This window comes from Mus caroli, unplaced genomic scaffold (genome assembly GCF_978045245.1).
Source record: "Mus caroli unplaced genomic scaffold, Mus_caroli_1 scaffold_19, whole genome shotgun sequence".
In the NCBI taxonomy this organism is placed as follows: domain Eukaryota; kingdom Metazoa; phylum Chordata; class Mammalia; order Rodentia; family Muridae; genus Mus; species Mus caroli.
This window is the reverse complement of record NW_028227274.1, coordinates 59,449,556-59,470,329: the sequence shown is the minus strand read 5'-3', so window position 1 is coordinate 59,470,329 and position 20,774 is coordinate 59,449,556. Positions and strand designations below refer to the sequence as shown.

Sequence of the window (20,774 nt, the reverse complement as noted above, 5' to 3'; positions counted from 1 at the left end):
CTCTCCTGGTGTGTCTGAAGACAGTGACAGTGTACTCACATTAAATAAATAAATAAATCCTTTTTTGAAAGTTAGGAGGCTAGCACCAACTTTGAAATGTTTAGCAGGCACGTGTGATACTGAGGGAGACTGGAGGCTAGCATGTGCTTTACTATGCTAATAGGCATCGCACATAGCCATTTGTCTCTTTTGCCTTTTGGAATCTGGGGAAATGGAGCTTCATTGAACCTGACACTTCTTTCACCCAGGCCCAGTCTGTTGGCTATGTTCCGTCTACCTCTTTCTCTGCTCTGGACTCTTCTAGGTGCCTCTGAACGTTCTCTCTCATATCTACAATAAACCCTCCACCCCCACTCCTCGTTTAGGAATGGTCATGTTGTCAGTTTATACATGAATGTCATAACTTGTTTTGAAAACTACTGATGAGAGGAGACATGGGAAAATGAAGAGACGAGTTGCCTTGGTCAAATCACTATCATCCTGTTTCGGGGGAAGAATTGTCTCAGGGATTGAACCCAGGGCTAAACACGTGCTAGGGAAGCCCTCTACCACTGATCTACATTCCCTGGCCCAAAGACAAGACACCAGATCAGACTTAGCCATGCAAAAGGGTCAATCTGCTGTGTTGGCTGTAGAGACCAGAGTGGAGGCAGGAAGCGCTGCATGAGGTCAGGCAGATGATGGTAGCTCGAGAAGATGGTGACAGCGGTAGGTGGATATGGGAAAGACTGGCACTACATTTGCAAGCGGCCTTGCAGGAACTTGATTAAGTGTGGCACAATCTATCTTGTTAAAATCCAGTCCAGTCCTACGTTCTCAGAGCTCTACACTCCAGAAAGTCACTATTGTGACTGCTCACTGGAGTGAGGAGGGAAACGCGATGCAGCACTAAGCATCAGTATCCAGCTGAAGGAAAGAGAACGCTCTGAAAGGTGAGGCTGAGCTCAGCCTAGCTCCGCCCCTGTTACCTGATTGTCCCACGGCCAGGCCCTTGGGCCAAGTGGCCTCCTAGTTTCGCAACCGCAGTCCCAGCTTCCGGCTCTGGGAAGTTTAGCCGGAAGCAGACTGCCTTAACGACCCCGCCACTCCCGCCGGCCCATCCAGCTCCTAAGCCTCCAATCGGTTCCAACAGAGGCCCGGTCGGTTGCGCTTGCGCGAGGGTCGCACGCAATCACGCGCGCCGGCCGCTTCCGGTGCGCCGCGAGGGCCGCCGGGACGGGTCTCCCTGGCGATCAGTGGTGTGCTGTCGCCTCTGCCACCAGCGCGCCGGTGCCGCGGAGACTCGTGTCCTTGCTACCTTCCTCGGGCTTCCCGGGGCCTGATCCCCGGGGCCCTCGGCAGGCGTCGGCCGAGCCTGTGCGCGAACCTGCGGCCCTCCGCTCGCCCTTCACGACCCCGCAGCGCGACTCGGACTCAGGGAGCGAGAGGGACTGTGGCGACTCCGCGCCGTGTGTCGCCGGGCGGGGCCGCGGGGCCGGGGCTCCTCCAGCCCCCGGGATGCGTGCGCGAGCTCTCGCCTCCACTTTCTCTTTACCGCTGTCACGCGTGGAGCCGCCTCTCGCCTACAGCGGGGAGCGCGAGTGCACAGATCAGCAGCACCCCTGTCGAGCCCCGGTGCCGGGTACCCCCGGGAATGTGAGCCGCGAGGCTCGCAAGCTCCTCCGGGTAAGTCCCCGCTCTCTAGGCTCACCCCGCCCCGCCGAAGTGCCCAGGCACCTGAGTGTGGGATGCCGCGGCTGCCTCTCCAGCTTCTGTTTGCCCGGTGCTATGCGGGGAACCATTCCCATTAGTCTCTAACTTAGGGACAGCCCAGAGAGGGAAAAAAAGAGCCCGTGGCTAAGTTGCTAAAAGCTATCCTCTGAGGTTCCACGGAAGGTTTGGTAGGGTAGTTAAAGTGTCTCATTTCAGGTGTGGCCTGTCTATTCTACAGATGAAAAAAGAAAGATTTAAAGAGGAAAAGTAGCCTGTTTAAAAGGTCGTATAGGGATCTGTAATAGTGCTATTCAACCCGGGGGGGGGGGGCGGGCGGGAGCTAAATTAGGGCTCAGACCTTAAGTCCTCCAAAGTGCCCTCTTCTTAATTTTCTTGCTTTGGTTTTTGAGACAGTGTCTCATGCATCCCGGGCTGGCCTCAAACTCAACTATTGTAGGTGAGGTGAGCTTTCAACTTTCTGTCCTGCTTCCGTCTCCTAAGTCCTAGGACTGTAGGCATTCCCCACCACACCCAACTCACGGAGCTGTTTCTAACCTTCATATTTTTCAGTATCTCTTTGCTCTACTGAGGCCTAGGAACTGAACACAAACTTACTTGGACCCAGATATAGGGCACTGTAGTCAAACAAACAGGAACCCAAGATGGTCTTTTCTTGTCCCCAAGGTATGGGCTCTTAACTTGGTTAGTTCTAGATGCTAAGATACCAGCTCTGGGTTAGTTGTGGCTGTTAAAACATGTTCCGTCCTTTACACGCTCACTCCTTAGCAATACTGCCTTGTTCCAGAGGCTTTAAAGGGCCAGGGTATCAGTTATATATAGGACAAAAAGTTTGATCCCCATGTTCTTGGTGTGCAGCTGCCCATAACCAATTTGCCTTTTGCTTACAGAGCCACATTGTGGGCTGTCTTCTTGGGTTTCACTGTGACTGTTAAGAAGCAAATCTCTTTTTTTTGTTTTTTTTTTTTCTTTTTCTTTTTCCTCTTTGTAAGGTTTTAGGGAAGGACGGCAGAAGAGAAGTCACTTAGAGCTGACACAATTAAGTCACTTAGAGCTGAGACAACTATAAAATAACTAAGGAATATGTTCTTAACCTGGGGTATATCTTTAAGATGGGGACTGGAAAGATGGCACAGCAATTAAGAGCATTAATTGCTCTTTTAGCGGTCCCCAATTCAGTTCCCAGGACACACATGGCAGTTCACACTTGTCTGTGACTTCTTTTCCAGGGCACCTGACACCCTTACACAGGCATACATGCCGTCAAAACACCAGTGAACGTTTAAAAAAACGAACAAAAAAACGGGACTGTAGAAATGGCTCCGTAGTTTTTTAGGTTTTCCTCCTTTTTCTATGTATGAGGGAGTGCTGTGCACATGCATACTCATGTGTCATGGATGGAAGTTTGCAACGTGTGGAGATCCAAGGTAATGTCCAGAATCTTACTAGATCACTCTCTTGTTTGAAGCAGGGTCCTTAACCAAAACCAGAGATGGACAACATGACAACTCATCCTCCTGGGGCCCCGTCTCCACTTCCCAAGACAGTTAGCATACACATAGGCTATCACTTCCACCCAACATTCATGTGGGCTCTGGGAATCCTGACTCTCACCCTGATAGCTGCTGAACAGGTGCTAGCACCGAAAGAAATACTTTTGACAGATGTCAGAATCCCTCCTCTACAGCACTCAGACACACAATATTTCACCCCCATTAAAAAAAAAAACAAAGCTATTTTACTTTGTGTGTATGAGTGGTTTTGCCTGCGTGTCTGTCTATGTACCACATATGTGCCGGATGCCCACAAAGGCCGGAAGGTGTCATCAGATCCCCTAGAACAGGAGTTACAAATAGTTGTGAGCTGTTGTGCAGGTGCTGGGAACTGAACCCGGACCCTCTGGAAGAGCAGCAGGAAACCTCTCTGGCTTTCCATACCTCTTTGAGACATGCACACGTGTATGTATGTATGCACATACGTGCTCACATTTGGGGACTGGGGAAAGAATGCCCTTGGTGTACGTGAAGGGAAGGTTTCACGAGCCCTTGTGAGTAACAGTGGGGGCAGGGTTCTTCCCTCCCAAAGCTTTGGCTCAGTTTATTCATCATCCTTCTCTCCTAGGAGAAAGAGCTGAGACTTAGGTACGAAATACACTTGACTCTGTTCAGGTGGTAAGAATTTCTGCTTGCATCCAAGTCTTCCGGATTTCCCCTTTCTCTTTTTCTCATCAGATATCATTTCTGAGGTCTAAGTGAGTTGTGTGTGGGCAAACATATTGGTATGTTTACTGTTCATGTTCACTGTCACAACTCCTTCTCCTAAGATTTGTTCTCTAGATTGACAAGAGCAATCGTGTTTCCTTCTCAAAAAATTCAGGTGATTCTGGGACTTCTCCCTCTAAGGATCGAGTTGGTGAGATTCCATTTTAGTGCTTGACCATACTTAGCTCTTCTTGAACTAGTCAAGTATTTTATGCTTGTCTTTTCTTAGACCAAAGAAACAAAACAAGAAAAAAACCCTAGCTCCAGAGAACTGTGTTGGTTTGTCCTGTTACTGTTTGTTTGTTTGTTTATTTTTGTCAGGGTCTGATATACTGTGGTTTGGCCTTGAATTCCTGATCCTCCTGTCTCTGCTTGCCAAATGCTGGGATTACAAGTGTGCCCCCAACACACCAGCAAGGGTGCCGTTTAGATCTGTGCTGGCTGACACTACAGCCATACAGTTATAGTTAAGTATACTGAAAATTAGTTCGTTCTGCCTGCGAGCCCTATTTCAGATTCCTAGTACGCATCTGTGATAGTGGCTACTACACTGGACAACATTGTCAGAGAACGTTTCCATCAGAGTTTGTTGAATAGTCCTAGTGTAGAAGATTGCCACTCAAGGTGAGTGGCACTGTGACATTGTGAAGAAGAGAACCAGGGCTCAAGTTTTGGATTAAAACCCTATTTTTGATATTTGGGCCTCGTGGGTGGGCGGGTTGTTAAATATCTTTACTACAGATGATGGTCCTTAATAATGAGCTCTTTCATTAGTGCAGTACTTGGCTGTTTCCCAACAGTTACGTGATCTAAATCCTTGGAGTCCTTCATGTAAATCTGTGGGAATGGGCCTCACTGGTGAGACAGTTACCACGGGTTAACATAAGGATCCAAGTTGAAGCTTCAGATGTTTTTAAATAGTGGCTGGCTCAGTGCTAGGCAGTCCCTGGGCTCACCAGCTAGCCAGCCCACACAGTGTGCTGAGCTTCGGGCCAAGAAGAGACAGACCCTGTTTGAAAAAACAAGATGGGCAGCGTCTAAGAAACCATACCAAGACTGACCTCTGGCCACCTCATGCGCACACGGACCCCTCCCATGCATGTTGTGCTGCTAGCTTTTATGTCAGCTCAGCAAAAGCTAGAGTCATTTGGAAGAGGGAACCTCACTTGAGAAATTACCCCCTACCAGATCATCCTGTGGGCAAAGCCTGTGATGTATTTTCTTGACTAAGATTGATATAGGGGGTGGTGGGGTTGAGCTGACTATGGGGGTGGTATAAGAAAGCAGACAGAGGAGCCAGCCAGTAGTAAGTAGCCCTCCTCCATGGCCTGACTCCCCTCAGTGATGGACTGTTAGGTGGAACCAAACTCTTAAGCTAAAGTCAGCCCTTTGCTCCATGAGTTGCTTTTGGTATTGGTGTCCTATTCTATTAGGTTTAATAGAAACCCTAGGACACACGTGCACCCACAGTAAAGCACCCTAACACATGAACACAAGGCTGAGAAAGGTGAGCCCACTATTTTTTTTTTTTAAACAAAGTTCCTATTATTACATGTTTAATTGAATCATTGGAACTTATTTAGGGCGGTGAAACTGTAAGGGTAGGGCCAGAACTTTTAACTCTTGGCCAGGCAATGTAAAAAGAAGTCTGGATCTTGACGAAGTTCTCCTTATATGGGACAGCTGTATCCCAGGAGGGAATGTAAAGGAAGGGTCTCAAAAACCTGTGGTACCAATCTTGCCTAAACAAAAGACTCGTTGGAGGCCTTTGGTTTTCTTATCCTCTAGAGCGTCTCACTCAGGAGGGCCCAGGTGGAGCTCTGAGCTCTGTAAGCATCAAGCACCACATGTGGAGTTTGGGAACCATCTAAACCTTAGACCCTAACGGTTGCTGATTTGCCCTGGAGTCTGCTGCTCTTTTACACTGGATACTTAAAACTCTGTGTTGACTTCTGTCTCCTCTAGCCATGGATGCCCCGTATGACGGTGCTGAGGTAACTGTCCTGATGGAGGAAATCGAGGAAGCTTATTACACTTCCCCTGGGCCGCCTAAGAAGAAGAAGAAGTATAAAATACATGGAGAGAAGGCCAAGAAACCCAGGTTAGCCATAGTATTTTGGTTGCTGATGATGCTTATCAACAGATTTGCTTGGGGAGCTGTGTTGAAGAAGACACAAGATTCATTTAGAGTGCATTTGTCAGAGTCGGCATTGATGTGGGGAAGAGAGACAGTCTGAGGGGCCATTGATATGGGAGAAAGGGCATTGACATAGTGGAGGGGGAGAAAGCGATAATGTGTGTGTGTCTGTGTGTTTGAGTGGTCACTGATGTAGGGCAGAGACTTGGGTTGCAGAGGGACAGAGTTTGTATATGTTACAAGACTGCTAGACTCTGTAGACTCTTTTGTATGTTATTTCTATTGTGCAATTACTATTTGAATATTTTAAAGAGGACATTATGAATATTTTAGTTAAGTGATGCCATGATTTCTCCAGATGTTCTACACTTCAGTTTCCTTCTGGCTGAGCTAACAAAACTGCACCACTTTGATAATTACCTGCTTTCTTGATGGGTTAGGTTTGGCCAGTTAGGTGACCAAAGGCAGAGTAGTGTAATGAGTGTGTGTAATAAGCCAGAGTAATCCGCCCCCACTGTCACCTTTGCCTGCGAGTACAATGACAGCAGCCCTGCATATTTGGCTGTATTTGATTATTTAGCGGGGGTGTTACAGATCTTCACCTGGTTTTTCTTGCTTGTTTAGAAACAGTGCTTTGAATGGAGAGCTTGGCTTTGCCTCGCTTTAGCGGCCTTTGGCTGGCACCCTGTTGCAGTGAGTGCGGCTAAAGTCAGGGAGGTTGTTGGTTCTGCAGGTCTGCCTACCTCCTGTACTACTATGACATCTACTTGAAAGTGCAGCAGGAGCTCCCCCACCTGCCGCAGTCCGAGATCAATAAGAAGATTAGTGAGAGCTGGAGGCTCCTCAGCGTGGCTGAGAGAAGTTACTACCTGGAGAAAGCCAAGCTAGAGAAGGAAGGCTTGGATCCGGTAAGTATTTTTTCCCCGGGTCCCCTTCTCCCTCATTGGTTTAATGGGTAGAGAGCTGGGGAGACCAGCTCCCCTGTTCTCATGACTCTTTACTTCTTGAAGAGCTGTTAAATTACCTTTCTTGAACCTGGCATTGTGTCTGCCTCCGTACCCATGATGTTCTCTCTGCCTTCTTTTACATTGCAGCAGAACAGAGAGCCGACATTCTCTGAGTTCTCTATGGTGAGCCTTTGGGTCCTTTTCTGAATTGTTCTGTAACTTGGAGCTCCTCCTGTACCCTCACAGTAACATTTTTCCTTTATGTAGTGGTTTACACAGGCATTTCTTCTGCACCACCTTTTCATGTGACTGACTGAGTGCGGCCTGCCCAGTTTACATGTGGTTGTGACTGGTGTTGTCATCACAGTCAGGAGGTAGCTTCATGAGGAGAGCAGTGGAGCCGAGCTGCTGTGTAATCTCTGTCGCTGTTGGTTATGAGCTGCACTGGAAGGAAGTGCAGGGTGACAGCCGAGGCTGCTGCTGGGGCCTAGGGCTTCGAGTCCTAGCAAGGGTGCACTTAGACTGATGTCTGTCTGCCTTGTGTTATCTTTAGTTCACAATGGCAGAGTACACTGATGACCACTTAAACTGAAGGTTCATTGTTTTGGTGTTTTGGGGCTGGTGAAAGAACTTAAGGTTTCATTTATAGTAGGCAAGTGCTCTGCCAGCGAGCTGTATGCCTCCCCTGGCTTGGCTTTTTAACAGACATTCCCACAGGAAACTCTTGTGATTGCTGGCCAAAATCTTTTGCCCTAAACTTTTTTTTTTTTTTACATTAGACATTCATTTCTAACTTCCTTTCTGAAAATGTGAAGAGCAAAGAGTCCGACAGCTGTGCAGTACCCGGACTGGATTTTTCCTTAATGGCGTCTCTCTGCCACTGCCAGTCAGATTCTCTGTCCTTGCTGTCTAGATATTCCTCCTCCTCCAGTAGCTTTGTGTCACCCACAGTCTGCAGGATGCTGGTGTATTCCTATCCCTAGATGGCTTGTTTATAACAAGTATGGAAGCTAACCTCAGCCAAGGCGGGACTGGGGAGGGAACGTGTAAGAGAAGTGTATCTATTCCGTGTGGCTTTCACAGTCTGAAATCTGTAGTCACAGCACTAGGGAGTTTAACTCACTGGCAGAGGATGCTTGGCATGTTTGCTATGAGTTCCACCCTTAGTGCCAACCTGTTTAAAAGAATAAAGGCATCAGTCTTTGTGTCTGGTAATCTCAGCTAATGCTGTGGTTTCTACCAAGATTTAATGCTGTAGTCATGTGCTTGGTGCTCATGTGCTTGTTTGTTTATGTGTACACTTTTTCACCACTACCCCCAGGACGCTAGATAAAGGACTTTCTCATCTACCAAAGGGAACTTGTAGCACTCATATACTTAAAGTATACAATGTAGGGCTGGCCTGATGGCTTAGTGTTGAAGGACAGGTGACCTGGGCTAGGCTCCCAGCACCAGTGATGCTGGGAGCCAAAGATGGTGGCTCACAGCATCTATGACTTGAGGTCCAGGTGAACTACCCCCTGCCCCAGACACACCTAAGCATACATGTAATGCATAGCCATGTAGGCAGAACACTCACACAGCTAAACAGATAAAATAGATAAAGTAAATCAGTTATGATCTGCTCCATAAGCTACTCTTCAGTAGATAAAAAATTCCAGAACTGGGACGGAGAGATGGCTCAGAAGTTAAGAACGCTTGGCTGTTCCTGCAGAGACTCCAGGTTTGATTTCCAGCACCCACATGGCCACTTACAACCATCTGTAACGCCAGTTCCAAGGGATCTGCTGCTCTTTTCTGACCTTCTTAGACACATGCATACATACCAGCAAAACATTTACGTAAAATAATTAAATCTAAAAAACTGTTTTTTAAAAATCCAGTACCGTGTGCTGAGCCATGGCTAAGGTTTCTGTACTGAGTTTTTGACTTCTTGATTGTCTGGTGTGCACCTTCACAGACTGTCACGAGTCCTCTGGCACCTGTCTGTCTTGGTGGCCCGTCGGCACTCCTGTAGGACCTGTGACTCCTGTGTCTAGTGCTGTTTGGTTTCAGTCAGGACCTCTCTATTCACTTGCCACCATTTAATCACACTGCCCTTGTGAGACTTCCGAGGTGTTTTGAAAGCGCCATTTCCCTTTCCCGCTCCAGTGAAAGCACACAGGACTCAGCAGTCCAGCCCACCTCCCTTCACACTTGGTCTGAGGCCTTGTTTCCTCTTCCCTCTGAGCCTTGGGTACTCCCAGCCACTCTCCCTCTGACTTTTCTAAGATGTTCTTGTAATTGATTTCCGTGTGCCTTTAAAGGGTGCTTTGAAAGCTTTTTTTTTTTTTTTCCATTAAACTTGGGTTTTTATTTAGCTATTCACTTTGTTCTGTTTCTCTTACTGGCTGACTTTTAAATAGAAAAAAAAAAAAAAACAAATCAAACACAGTTCTCTTTTGGACACTGATTGCTGTGCAGGGCTGTTTCTAGTACCTGACCTTAATCTTTAAAAAACAACAACAACAACAACTGGTCTGGAGTTCAGGCTTTTATTTCTTCGAAATTTTGTGTCTTTGGACTTTTAGCCTCATGAAGTTTGACCTTGATTTCCTCATGTATTAACTGGTAATACTAACAGTGCTGTTTTAAAGTTAAAATTAAGTTACAAATTTCAGTGTATTTCTGAGTTTTAAGATGCTAGGTCTCTTCCCCTGTACTCCCTTAACACATTCAGCTCCTTACCAGATAGTTCCTCGGCGTTTATCGTTTCTCTCTCACAACGCTTTCTTAGCTCGGTAACCTGTTTATCCCTGTAAGCCTAAATTACTGAGACCCAAATCCTGAGTGCCAGCATGTGTTCCATTTCAGTCTCTGTTCAGTTGCATTTCATGCTTTTTTGAGTTTTCATTTAAATTCAAAAATGAAATCTAATAATCTAGTAGGACTCAGTTCGGTATTTGAAAGAATCAAAGCTTAAAAGAAATTCACAAATTGCCAGGTTCCTTTATAAAAACTCCAACAAAAACAGACAGGTGGTTGCTAAAGGCTTCAAGAGGGAATAGAATGTGTTCAAGACTATGCAGACCTGATGTTCTGAGCAGGCCTGATGTTCTAGCTCAGTTTTAGATGCCAGGATCTGTGCCCCCCTCCAGAGTTCAGTGCCACACAGATGTAAAGCATTTGCCTTGGATGCACAAGGCCCCCAATTCAATGCCTAGCACTGCAGAAAGACCTAGCAACAGAGTCTAATTCATTTTACAGTTTCTTAGGCAAGTAAAGTCTGTTGATTCGAATAAAGATGGCATTGCTGTTGATCTTTGTGAATTAATCAGGCAGTAGAGTTTGGTTCGTTTTGCAGACAAAAAAAAAAAGAAAAGAAAAAAAGGAGCTCATAAAAATGACTTGATGAGCTGTTTAGCCATTTATCTGTGTTTATCTCCCTCTTGGTTCCCTCATTCTCAGAACTCTAAGCTCTCTGCACTGACTGCTGTGGTTCCGGACATCCCAGGTTTCCGAAAGATCCTTCCCCGATCGGAATACATCATCATTCCCAAGAGCACCCTGCAGGAAGACAGGAGCTGCCCGCAGCTAGAGCTCTGTGTGGCTCAGAACCAGATGTCCCCTAAAGGATCTGCTCTCATGTCTAATGCTTCCCCAGATGTAGTAGCCAGCCATGCCGGCATGGCAGAGCAGTGCCTGGCTGTGGAGGCCCTGGCTGAGGAGGTGGGAGCCCTTCCCCAGCCAGGTACTGTGCAAGAGATTGCCACCTCAGAGATCCTCAGCCACGATATGCTCTTGGAGGAGGCGTCCTTGGAGGTAGGAGAGAGCCACCAACCTTACCAGACAAGCCTGGTAATTGAAGAGACTTTAGTAAATGGCTCATCAGACCTCCCCACTGGAAGCCTGGCCGTGCCACATTCCCAGGTTGGGGAGAGCTTGTCAGTGGTAACAGTCATGAGGGTAAGTGGCTTTAACTGATGTCTTCTGCTTTGTCTGTATTCTTTAGAAGTCACGGTGTGGTTTTGAACAGAATAATGAAGGGTATAGGTATGGAATTTGTTTTGTTTTGTTTTTTGTTTTTTTTTACATTTAATTTATTTTATGCACTGGAGCTGTCTTTAGACACACCAGAAGAGGGCATCAGATCCCATTACAGATGGTTGTGAGCCACTGCATGGTTGCTGGGAATTGAACTCAGAACCTCTGGAAGAACAGTCAGTGCTCTTAACCGCTGAGCCATCTCTCCAGCCCATGGGTATGGTATTTTAATGTTTCTGGGCCTTAGACTTGCTCCATAGTTCTCAGTTTCTCGGGCATCTTAGCACCTCTCAGCCTGGCTTACTAAGATAACAGGTGAGGTACCTTAGGGGAGTGGGAAAGGGTACTTAAGCTGTCTGTGAGTCAAGCTTCTAGTGCCTGCCAGGATTTCGTGTCCTAAAATCTCTTTCAAAAAACCACAGTGATACCTTGAACTGTGTGTGAGTTCCTGAGTGAACTCTTGGCTAGAGATGAGAATAGGAGAACACCTTCTCTTCAAGGTCAGGGCTATGGAACTAGGAACTGAGAAACAAAGACAAATCTGGGGCCATTGAGAAGGCTCGGTGGGTAAAAGTATTTGCTGTCAAACATGGAAAGCCAAAAACTCCACAAGCTTCCCTCCTACCTCCCCAGGCTGTCATGTGAATACCCACATGATAAGTCAATTAAATGTAATAAAGTTTTTAATTAAAAAAAAAAGCAAGCCCTTCTCCACTGTACCAAGGGATTCTCGGCTAAGGTGAAAGTAAAAACTCACTGGTTATTACGCAGGGAAACTGCCACAGGTGACCTAGGTCTACCGCTCTTAACTAAAGTGTTTGCCCGGGTAGGCTAGCATCCTAGAGAAATGGGAGTCCTCTTCAGGATAAGATGACTGGGGTAGAAGCAAGCAGGTGCCCCAGAGCGCTCTGTCCAGCCCCCGTATATGTGTTCAGTATCTGTTTTCTCGGTACTGTCTCAGGATCATGAAGCATTGCCACTGGTAAGAAGGTGCTTTTTAAAAGATGTATGTGATGTGTGAGAGTTGCATGCATGCATGCCTGGGCACCACCTCTGTGCCCGAGACCCATAGAGCCAGAAAAGGAGTTGGATACTCTGGCATTAGAGTTCAGAGTGATTTTGAGCTGTTACGTGGGTTTGGGAAACAAATCCGTGTTCTAGAGGAGCTGTCAGTTCTCTTTACCGCAGAGCCATCTCCAGGGCCACTTGACACAGTGCGCTCCTAACATTCCTAGGTCGGAAGAGTGGAGTTTGCTTACAGGTGCTGATGTGGTCGGGGCTTCCTGACCATTACAGCTTTACTTTTCTCCCCTGTAAATGGCATCTTCTGTAGTCGTTTTCTCTTGTTTCTAAGTTCTCTTCTTAGTTTGAAATAACTGTCTATTTTGCCAAGCATATTGAATGTGAGCACATTGTTGGTGTTTTGTGCTTAATGCAGTCTTTAGTATTGCGGGTGACCTTGGGTGTTCTGCATCCTGTGTAAGCAACTGTCCTCTCGTTGCCCACAGGACTCCAGTGAGAGTAGCCCGTCTGCACCAGCCACTCAGTTCATCATGCTGCCTCTGCCTGCTTACTCGGTCGTGGAGAACCCTTCTTCCATCAAGCTGGTCAGTAGTGGGGAACTGGGGCTCCACAACAGTCTTTTCTATTAACGTTCTTTTCCGAGGTCTTACAGCCTTAGGACATGGCAGCCCGCAGTGGTCTTTGGGGGTTTCCTGGGCCACACATTGATGATCAGGAGCCTTGTAGGTGCAGCTCCAAGGTACTGTGACCTCCCCTAAGTGTACAGACTGAAACGCCCAGTTTTGTAGCTATGGCAAATTCTCAGAAGCATAATGACTTCAGAGCACTGGAGCCGCTGACCTGGTTAAGTGTTATCACTGCACAGCCCAGAGATCCTTGAGGATGTGAACAAGCCAGGATTCTGGCTTTTTGACTCAGTTGATGTTTTTCCATCAACCGAGGCGGGTTCTCAAGTACATCAGGGTTTTGGTGCTATTATAAGTAGCATTTTGAAAGTAACTATTTAGTCCCTATTAGTATGTGGTAAGAAAGGGATTTTTTTAAAGTTTGTATTTCATGCATGTGGGTGTTTGTTGGCATGTGTGACTCTGTACTCAATGTTACGGGTGCCTGTGGAGGCTAGGGGAGAGTGCTGTTTCACTTGGGACTGGAATTACAGGACCCAACCCAGGTCCTCTAGAAGAGCAGGGGTTGCTCTTGTGCTGGGTCAGCTCCCCAGCCCATGAAGTAGATCTCTCACACTGCATCCATGTCCCGCAAGTTGACCAACTCAGTAGTTCTAGTGGCTTATTTGTAGATCCACTGGGATTGTCTACATAAACAGTCTGTTGCAGATTTTGTTTAGTTTTTGTTTGTTTTTGTGTTCTTTGCAGTGCAGGACATAAAATGTGTTAGGCATGTCCTCTGTGGTTGAAGCTGCATCCCTAGCCGTTATCCTTTTCTTCATCATCTAGATCTTCTGCTGTGGTACTGAATAGATAGATGTGCTAAAGACAGGTACCTGGGTCTCGTTCTTTACCTTAGAGAGCAAGGGTTCAGTCCTTACTGTTAAATATGATCACTTAACAATAGAATTTTGTGTTGTGGTTGTCCCTTATCAAGTTTAGGAAATTTCCTTCTATTTCTGATTTGCTAGGAGTTTTTTTTTTTCTTTTCTGTCTTTTGTTTTTTAATCAGTGGTGTATGTTAGATTTTTGTGTGTTTATAGAGGTGGTATGGGTTTTCTTCTCTAGTTGGTTGAAGTGGTAGATTTCTTTTGGGTTTGTTTTGTTTTGAGACAAGGTCTCACTTTGTGACTCTAGTTAGCCTCCAACTTTGTAGACCAGGCTGGCCCGAACTCACAAAGGTCCACCTGCCTCTGCCTCCCAAGTGCTGGGATTTGAAGGTTGATAACACCACTCCCAGCTGGAGCGGTCAGCTTCATTGTGTATTAAATGCTAATGCTAACCTGCACTTCTGGGGTAAACTCACTTGTAGTCATCTACAAATATGAACTTGTAGTTCACCCTCTTACATATTTGACTTTTGGGGTTTTTTTTTTTTGTTGTTGTTGTTGTTGTTGTTTGAGACAGGGTTTCTCTGTAGCCCTGGCTGTCCTGGAACTCACTCTGTAGACCAGGCTGGCCTCAAACTCAAGAAATCCACCTGCCTCTGCCTCCCAAGTGCTGGGATTAAAGGCGTGTGCCACCACGCCCGGCTCACATATTTGGTTTTGTCTTGACTTCATCAGGGTATCGGCCTCACAGAGTGAGTGGGGAAACAGTATTTCCTAGATGAGCCTGTGTTAGAGCCTCAGTATCTCTTCCAGAATTGTTTAATGACCAGACAAGTCAGAGAAGAGCTTTGTGGACAAGTCTTTAATTTAAGTCTTAATTTTAAAACATGCACAGAAGTAGATTGCTTATTTACTTATTTGGAGTGTTTGAGATGGGGGGGTCTCAGGTTGGCCTGGAATTAACAGCAATTCTGCCTTAGCCTTGAAAGTGCTAGGATTATAGGTATGGGTCACTGGGTCCCATGAGTTTTTAGTACTTTTAGGTTTCTAAAAAAATTTAATTCATCCATTAGGTTGTTAATTTTATTTATTTATTCATTCACTCAGGGGCTCTAGTTTTGCTACATACTGTCTGGCCTCAGAGATGGTCTGAAACTTTGCTGTAGGCCTCTGTGTCCCTATAGCTCCTGTATTTTACATGGTGCAGAGCCATTAGACAGTGCTGCTCACTCAAGACGCCGTCCTACCTACATACACCGGAGCTTTAGTGGCCTCTATGTGCCTTGGCAGTTGAACATGGGAAATGTTCATGGGTGATTATTTTTGAGTAGGGAACTCCTTCAGCAACTCTCCCAGTCCAGACTGTCTTCTGAGTTTGTATTTTCAAGAGTTGGAGCCTTTGAGGTGGGAGTTTTGCCTTCAGAGGATCTTGGCAGTGTCCCAGGGTAGAGCTAAAGGTTTCTCTTTACCAGTTACAGCGACGTTGTCCACGTCTGCCTTGCTTTTTCCTCATCCCTCACTGTAGATCTGAGTAAGAGCCGTGGGCAGTGGCTGTGCCATAGCCTAAATACTAAGCTTCTCTGCTAAAGAAGTGGCCGTCACTTCTGTTCAGTCTCACCCAAGTTACCAGGCACAAGCAGAGTGCAGACACACTTTCTGAATATAATGCCCCGGATTCTAGCCCAGTTCCCAGTAGAGTCCCTGATCTTTTCTGGAGCCTGACGACTCGGGCTGTCCTCTCTGCATTCTGTTCTTAACTTGCACCAGAATTGCTCGGTGAGCTCTGCTTACTGAGCTATAGGTTTTGGGTTTGTTTGTTTGTTTGTTTGTTTGTTTGTTTTGCCCATAGGTTTGAACTACTTGATTTCTCACACAAAACAGGCCTAATGGCCTATAAACCACATGGTCATGTAGTCTAGGAATGGCTCCAGCTCTGATAGTGTTTTATAGAGCAATGGAACCTCTGTGTGTGTGTGTGTATGTATGTATTGCCTGCATGTATGTCTGTACCTGGTGCCCAAGGAGTCCAGAAGAGTAATACCCACTCTAATGGCATCGCTGAGAGATTGAATGAGCTTCTGATACAGTGTTGAGCACTATGGGCTACCCTATTCAGCTGCAGCCATCGCTGCTGGCACCTCTGCAGCCGTGGGGAGTTTGTTCTAAAGAGTCAGCAGAGTCTTGGGCTGGATTCTTGGTTTTAACTCTAGTTTGTTTGTGTTTACAGACTACAACATACACCCGTCGGGGCCATGGGACATGTACAAGTCCAGGTTGTTCTTTTACCTATGTCACCAGGCACAAACCACCTAAGTGCCCTACTTGCGGTAACTTCCTAGGAGGGAAGTGGATCCCAAAGGTAAGGTCTATTCCACAACAGGTCCCTAAGAACAGATGTTTTGTTTTTAAGTTAATACTGGCTTGTTTTAAACCTTGAATGTGTCTGTGATGCACATGGGTATATGTGTGCGCTCGTTTGTGTGAGTGAGAATGTGAGTGCATGCGTGCAGTGTCACACGTATGGAGGTCTGTCAGCCAGTGCTTTTCACTGTCTGAGACAGGATCTCTTGGTCCCTGCCGCACATTTCAGGATAAGCTGTTCCTCAGGCCCTGGTCTGCCCAGGAGCACTGGGATCGTAGCTGCAGGTCACTGCACCTGCTTGTGTGGGTCCTGGCCTTAGAACCCAGGTCCTCACAGGTCCTCACACTCATGCTCTGGCACCTTGGCCACTGGGGCCTCCTCTTTCATCTTTTTTCCAAGCCAGAGCATTTATGACTAATTGAAATCCTCAAGATGACCTGGATGCTGTAACAGCTGCCTTCTTGGGTTTAAGTGTTCCTTCACGGAGTCCATGTCTGAAACTGGGATGGATGATATACAGAGGTTCCATCTGCCCGGTCCCCGTAGTGTTTCGTCTCCTAGCCTCAGCGCTCCAGTTGGACTCCTTGTGCTTGGTGGGGCAGCCACATTTGCCACAGGTCACCTTCTGGAGGCAGTAGGCCTTGGGGCCACAGTGGCGGGCGGCACAGTGTGCGTCTTATTGCAACACTTTCCACAGGATGATGATCCTTTGTCGTTTTGCTTGTACTGCTAAGGCCAGAGAGATCCGAACCGAAGAGTCACCTTTTTCATTTCTAGTTAGTGTCGTTAGTTTCATTTTCATTACAGATAAGTCATTTTTCTATTCAGCAGTTTCTTTGATGAAAAGAAACAAAATTAAAAAGTTATCCACAATCTCGTTCCATCAAAAGAAAAGCCATTATTAAAGGTCATTTTCTTATGTTTAAATTATGTGGCATTTTTCCCTCTTACTTTATGCCACTGGTTTTTGTTTGTTTTGTTTTTTAAGTACGTTTATTTATCTTATGTTTATGGGGGGGGTCTTTGTGCCACACATGGAGGTAAGAGGACAACTTTGGAAAGCTGGTTCTCCTTCTGTCATGTGTGTTCAGGGAATCACATGCATTAAGCTTGGTGACAAGGACTTTAACCCTCTAAGCAATCTTCTTGGCCCACCATTAAGTATTCTTAAAAATACTACCTTTAGCCAGGTGTGGTGGAGCACACGTGCAATCCTAGCACTAGGGAGGTAGGCAGGATTGGAAGTTCAGAACCACCTTGGGCTCTGTAGTGAGTTCTAGGCTACCTGAACTTTGCTGCAAACCTTTCCCATAAGTGACTACTGTTCCCTGGCAGTTAATGTTGAAGTATGGCTGTATACCCTGTGTTGTAGCTGCATAGGTACTATTCTCAAGCTAGCTTCCCACTCTTTAGCCCAAGATCCCTTTTTAATGCTGCTATTAAAAATGAAAGTCCTTCACCTGATACTCAGAGTTGATCCTGGGTTTACCCTCCCTCCCTCCCTCCCTGCACCACCCCCCTCCTTTCTTTTTTCTTTTTCATTCATTTGAGAGGGTGTCATGTATCTCATGTTGACTTCAAACTGGTGAACTTCTAAACGTCCATCATGCCCAGTTCATGTGTGACTTTACCAGGTACCTCCTTCCCATTATCCCTTCTTCCCATATCTATCTGATAATATAGTCAAATGTAGTTGGATTTTATGTGCTTAAAACCGTTTTTTTCTGGTTTCCTCTTCTCACTCTGTTTACCCAGGTGTATTTTGCCAGCCGCACCAGGGATATTGACTTGTAGTCTTGGTCTCCCTTCACCAGCTCATACGGGCCTCTACAGTGCCCTGTTTCTATGCTTGTTCATGGCAGAGCATGAGCAGGCATGGGAGGCTTTTCGATCCCTTAGCTTCCAGGTTATTTTGTGTTTATAATTTTGGAGTGTTTGTTGTTTGCTTGGATTTTAAAACCTACTTTAATAAGGGTCCTTAAATACTCTTTAACCTCCCTGCTAGGCCACCACGCCCCAGAGGCAGTGGAAAGGAAAGGTTAATAGGGCAAAGGGAGATGTGGACCTGTTTAGTGCTTTGGAGCAACTCCAGTCTTCGTTATCAGGATATCAGCAGTTCAGGTCACACAAATTAGCAGCGGTAGCTGGATCCACTCACAAACACCATTCATGAATCAGCCACAGCATTTCAATTCAGGAGAAACCACAAGGCTACGTGGAAGAGGCCACTACTGGAATATCTTTTGGTTTTTCTCTACAAAGTCATGACTAATTATGATGAGTGAAGAAGGCCAGGTGAACCAGTGCCGTAGTATCAGTCAGTGAAGACCAGAGTCAGCAAAGCCCAAGGAAGACCAGCAAAGAGTGGCAATGTGAGCCAGTAACACAGTGTCATCCACCGTCTGTCCTGTTGTACTTACACCCTTTCCAAACATCACGTGTTCACGTAAGGATCCACTCCAGCAGAGCACCACATGCCCGTTTTCTAGGCAGCTTCCAGAAAAACACCAGGTGTCTGTTCTCAGCAAAGCATCCTCTCAGGACAGTTTCCATCGCATGACACAACTGAATCTCCAAAGAAACCAGAAATTTCCCCTTCGTTTTGTTTGTTCTTGAGATAGTTCTCGTTATGTGGCAAGAACTTGCTATGTAGAGCAGGCTGGTCGCAAACTCACAGAGATCCATTTGTACAGCCTTTCGAGTGCTGGGATTAAAGGTATGCTGTGCATAGTGTGTGTGTGTGTGTCTGTCTTGCGTGTGTACTGTGTGTACATGCATGTGTGTATCGCTTGTGCGCTTTGTGTGTGTGCGTTCACTTGTGCTCACTTCACCTCAGCATGCATGTGGAGATCATAGGACAGATTGTAGGAGCAGGTTCTCCCTCAAGGACTAAACTCAGGTTCTCCGGCATGGCCTTTACTCACCGAGCCATGTCACTGGCCCCCCAGATTCTGGTTTAACGTCGACTTTTCTTCATTAAATATGTATGCACTTGTGAGTACATGTGTGCCCCTTGACATAAGATGCCCATGGTTTACTTATCACCCGAGAACATTCTGTTTAGCTTCTTTATCTTGACTTCCTGAGTCAGACTTCTTTTCCCTGACCAACAGAGTAAGTATGAGAAGAAAGTGTAGCATCTATGTAACAGATCATTGTAGGTGTAAAGGCGGCTTTGGTTATCGGCTACTTCAATTGATGACACTTTTCTGAGGAAAATTAAAGAGAAGTAACTTGCTAAATTCCCACAGCTAATTATGTATGCAGCACCTTTTCCACTAAACCATACTTTCTCAGGTATCATGATCTTATTAGCTGCAGAATCTAAGACAGATTTTAATTTTTGAGTTAGGCATAAACTGTTTTTTGAAGTTACATGCGCACACATGACAGTTGGAAAATGATTGGCCCTTTCTTCCGTTGTCCTTGGGATCAGACTGGCTAAAGTTAGCCTGAGAAATACAGGCCCCGGTTCCCCATGAGTTAGTTGGAATAAAAGCTAGTGAGTAGGGCTGTGTGGCTCAAGACTTCATTTTCATGTGCTTTGACAGTGACTATTTTGCTGCGTGTGTTCAGTTCCACCTTAAAGCAACATTTAAGCAGTTCAGGTTGAGTCAATGACAAATGTGAAATTGTCTGGATAGTGCTTGTTCAATTTTTCTCATTATCTCTCCACTAACAGTTTTAAATAGCCTACTTGGTAGGCAGTGTACTGCTCAAAGATTGCATCTTAAGAGGTGAGTTTAGGCTGTTGGTTTTGGTTTGACTTTCCCCTGTGTTGCCCTGAATAGGCTCTGCCATTTACTTGGTCCTTAATTTTCATGCTTGTTCCTCCAGAGCTAGTCTGTGTTAGAATCTGAGAGCGCTGTGCTGTAAAGCTCCTGTAACCGTCACTGAAAGGTCATCTGTTTCTGGTCATTAGCCAGGAAAAGGACACTGTCCAGATGGATGGAGAAGTCTGAAGGGATTGTGGTTGAAACTTTAATGACATTAGCCACAGATAATGTATTTCATACAGCGTATAGGCAGGCCCTGCGCAGTGAAGAATTGGGCCACCCAGAGTGCTATCTTGCTTTGTCGGGTTTTCTAATATCCAGTGTCTTTCAGAACTGAAGTCAAGAGACCTGAAGTGACTAATGTCAAGTCCAATAGAAGCCAGAGGTAGTCAGTGCTGGAGCTGAGTCTCTAGCCACCAGCCAAGGCTTTTGTAGGGACCACAATTTCTCTTCCTAATTACGTATGGGCTTGGCAACTAATGCTTGTATTCCCTACCAGCAAGAGTCTAGTACACCTCATGGAGAACCCAGTTCTGCCATTTATGAGAAAATAATTCAGATAAAGCTTGCACTAGATCACACACATAATTAGGAGTGGAACCCATCTTTAGATTTTCTCTTAGTTCATGAATAGGACCTTTCATAAAACCTAATCCTGAGACAAGTGTTTAAAAAATTAGTATACATATTTGTATACGTGTGTATTTGTGTATAACTGCTGTTATTCCCACAGTTGTGCTTACTGAATAAAGCAGAGGTTGCAAGGACTTTAGAAGTAGATCTGACAGGCAGGAATGGCATCTCATGCCTATGTCTCATCATTCTGGAGGCAGAGATAGATGAGCTCTTAAGAGTTTGAGGCCAGTATGGTGTATGGATCTGTATAGCAACCTTAGGCCTGTAAACTTAGGCCGGTTAGAGCTCCACAGTGAGCCCCTGTCTAACTTCTGACATAATGAGCAGGTATGGGTTAGTTTGACTTTTTGAAGTTAGTGACTTATGTGTAAGTCATTCCTGTTGTCTCACCCAGAAGAATCTGG

General features: G+C 45.9%; 1 protein-coding gene and 1 pseudogene across 2 annotated transcripts in view; one reads left to right on the top strand and one right to left on the bottom strand.

The window, feature by feature from the left end:
- The first annotated feature begins 1,216 nt into the window (after positions 1-1,216).
- Hmgxb3 (HMG-box containing 3) overlaps positions 1,217-20,774 on the top strand; it is a 46,097-nt gene continuing 26,539 nt past the window's right edge. For both annotated transcript variants that reach the window (XM_021151164.3, XM_021151163.3), the window contains exons 1-6: positions 1,217-1,665; positions 5,937-6,072; positions 6,842-7,016; positions 10,503-11,000; positions 12,587-12,685; positions 15,824-15,955. In XM_021151164.3, coding sequence (XP_021006823.1) covers positions 5,939-6,072; positions 6,842-7,016; positions 10,503-11,000; positions 12,587-12,685; positions 15,824-15,955 — 1,038 coding nt within the window. In that variant the 5' untranslated portion in view covers positions 1,217-1,665; positions 5,937-5,938. The remainder of the gene's footprint in view (positions 1,666-5,936; positions 6,073-6,841; positions 7,017-10,502; positions 11,001-12,586; positions 12,686-15,823; positions 15,956-20,774) is intronic.
- On the bottom strand, positions 16,211-18,890 carry LOC147000308 (large ribosomal subunit protein eL37-like; annotated as a pseudogene).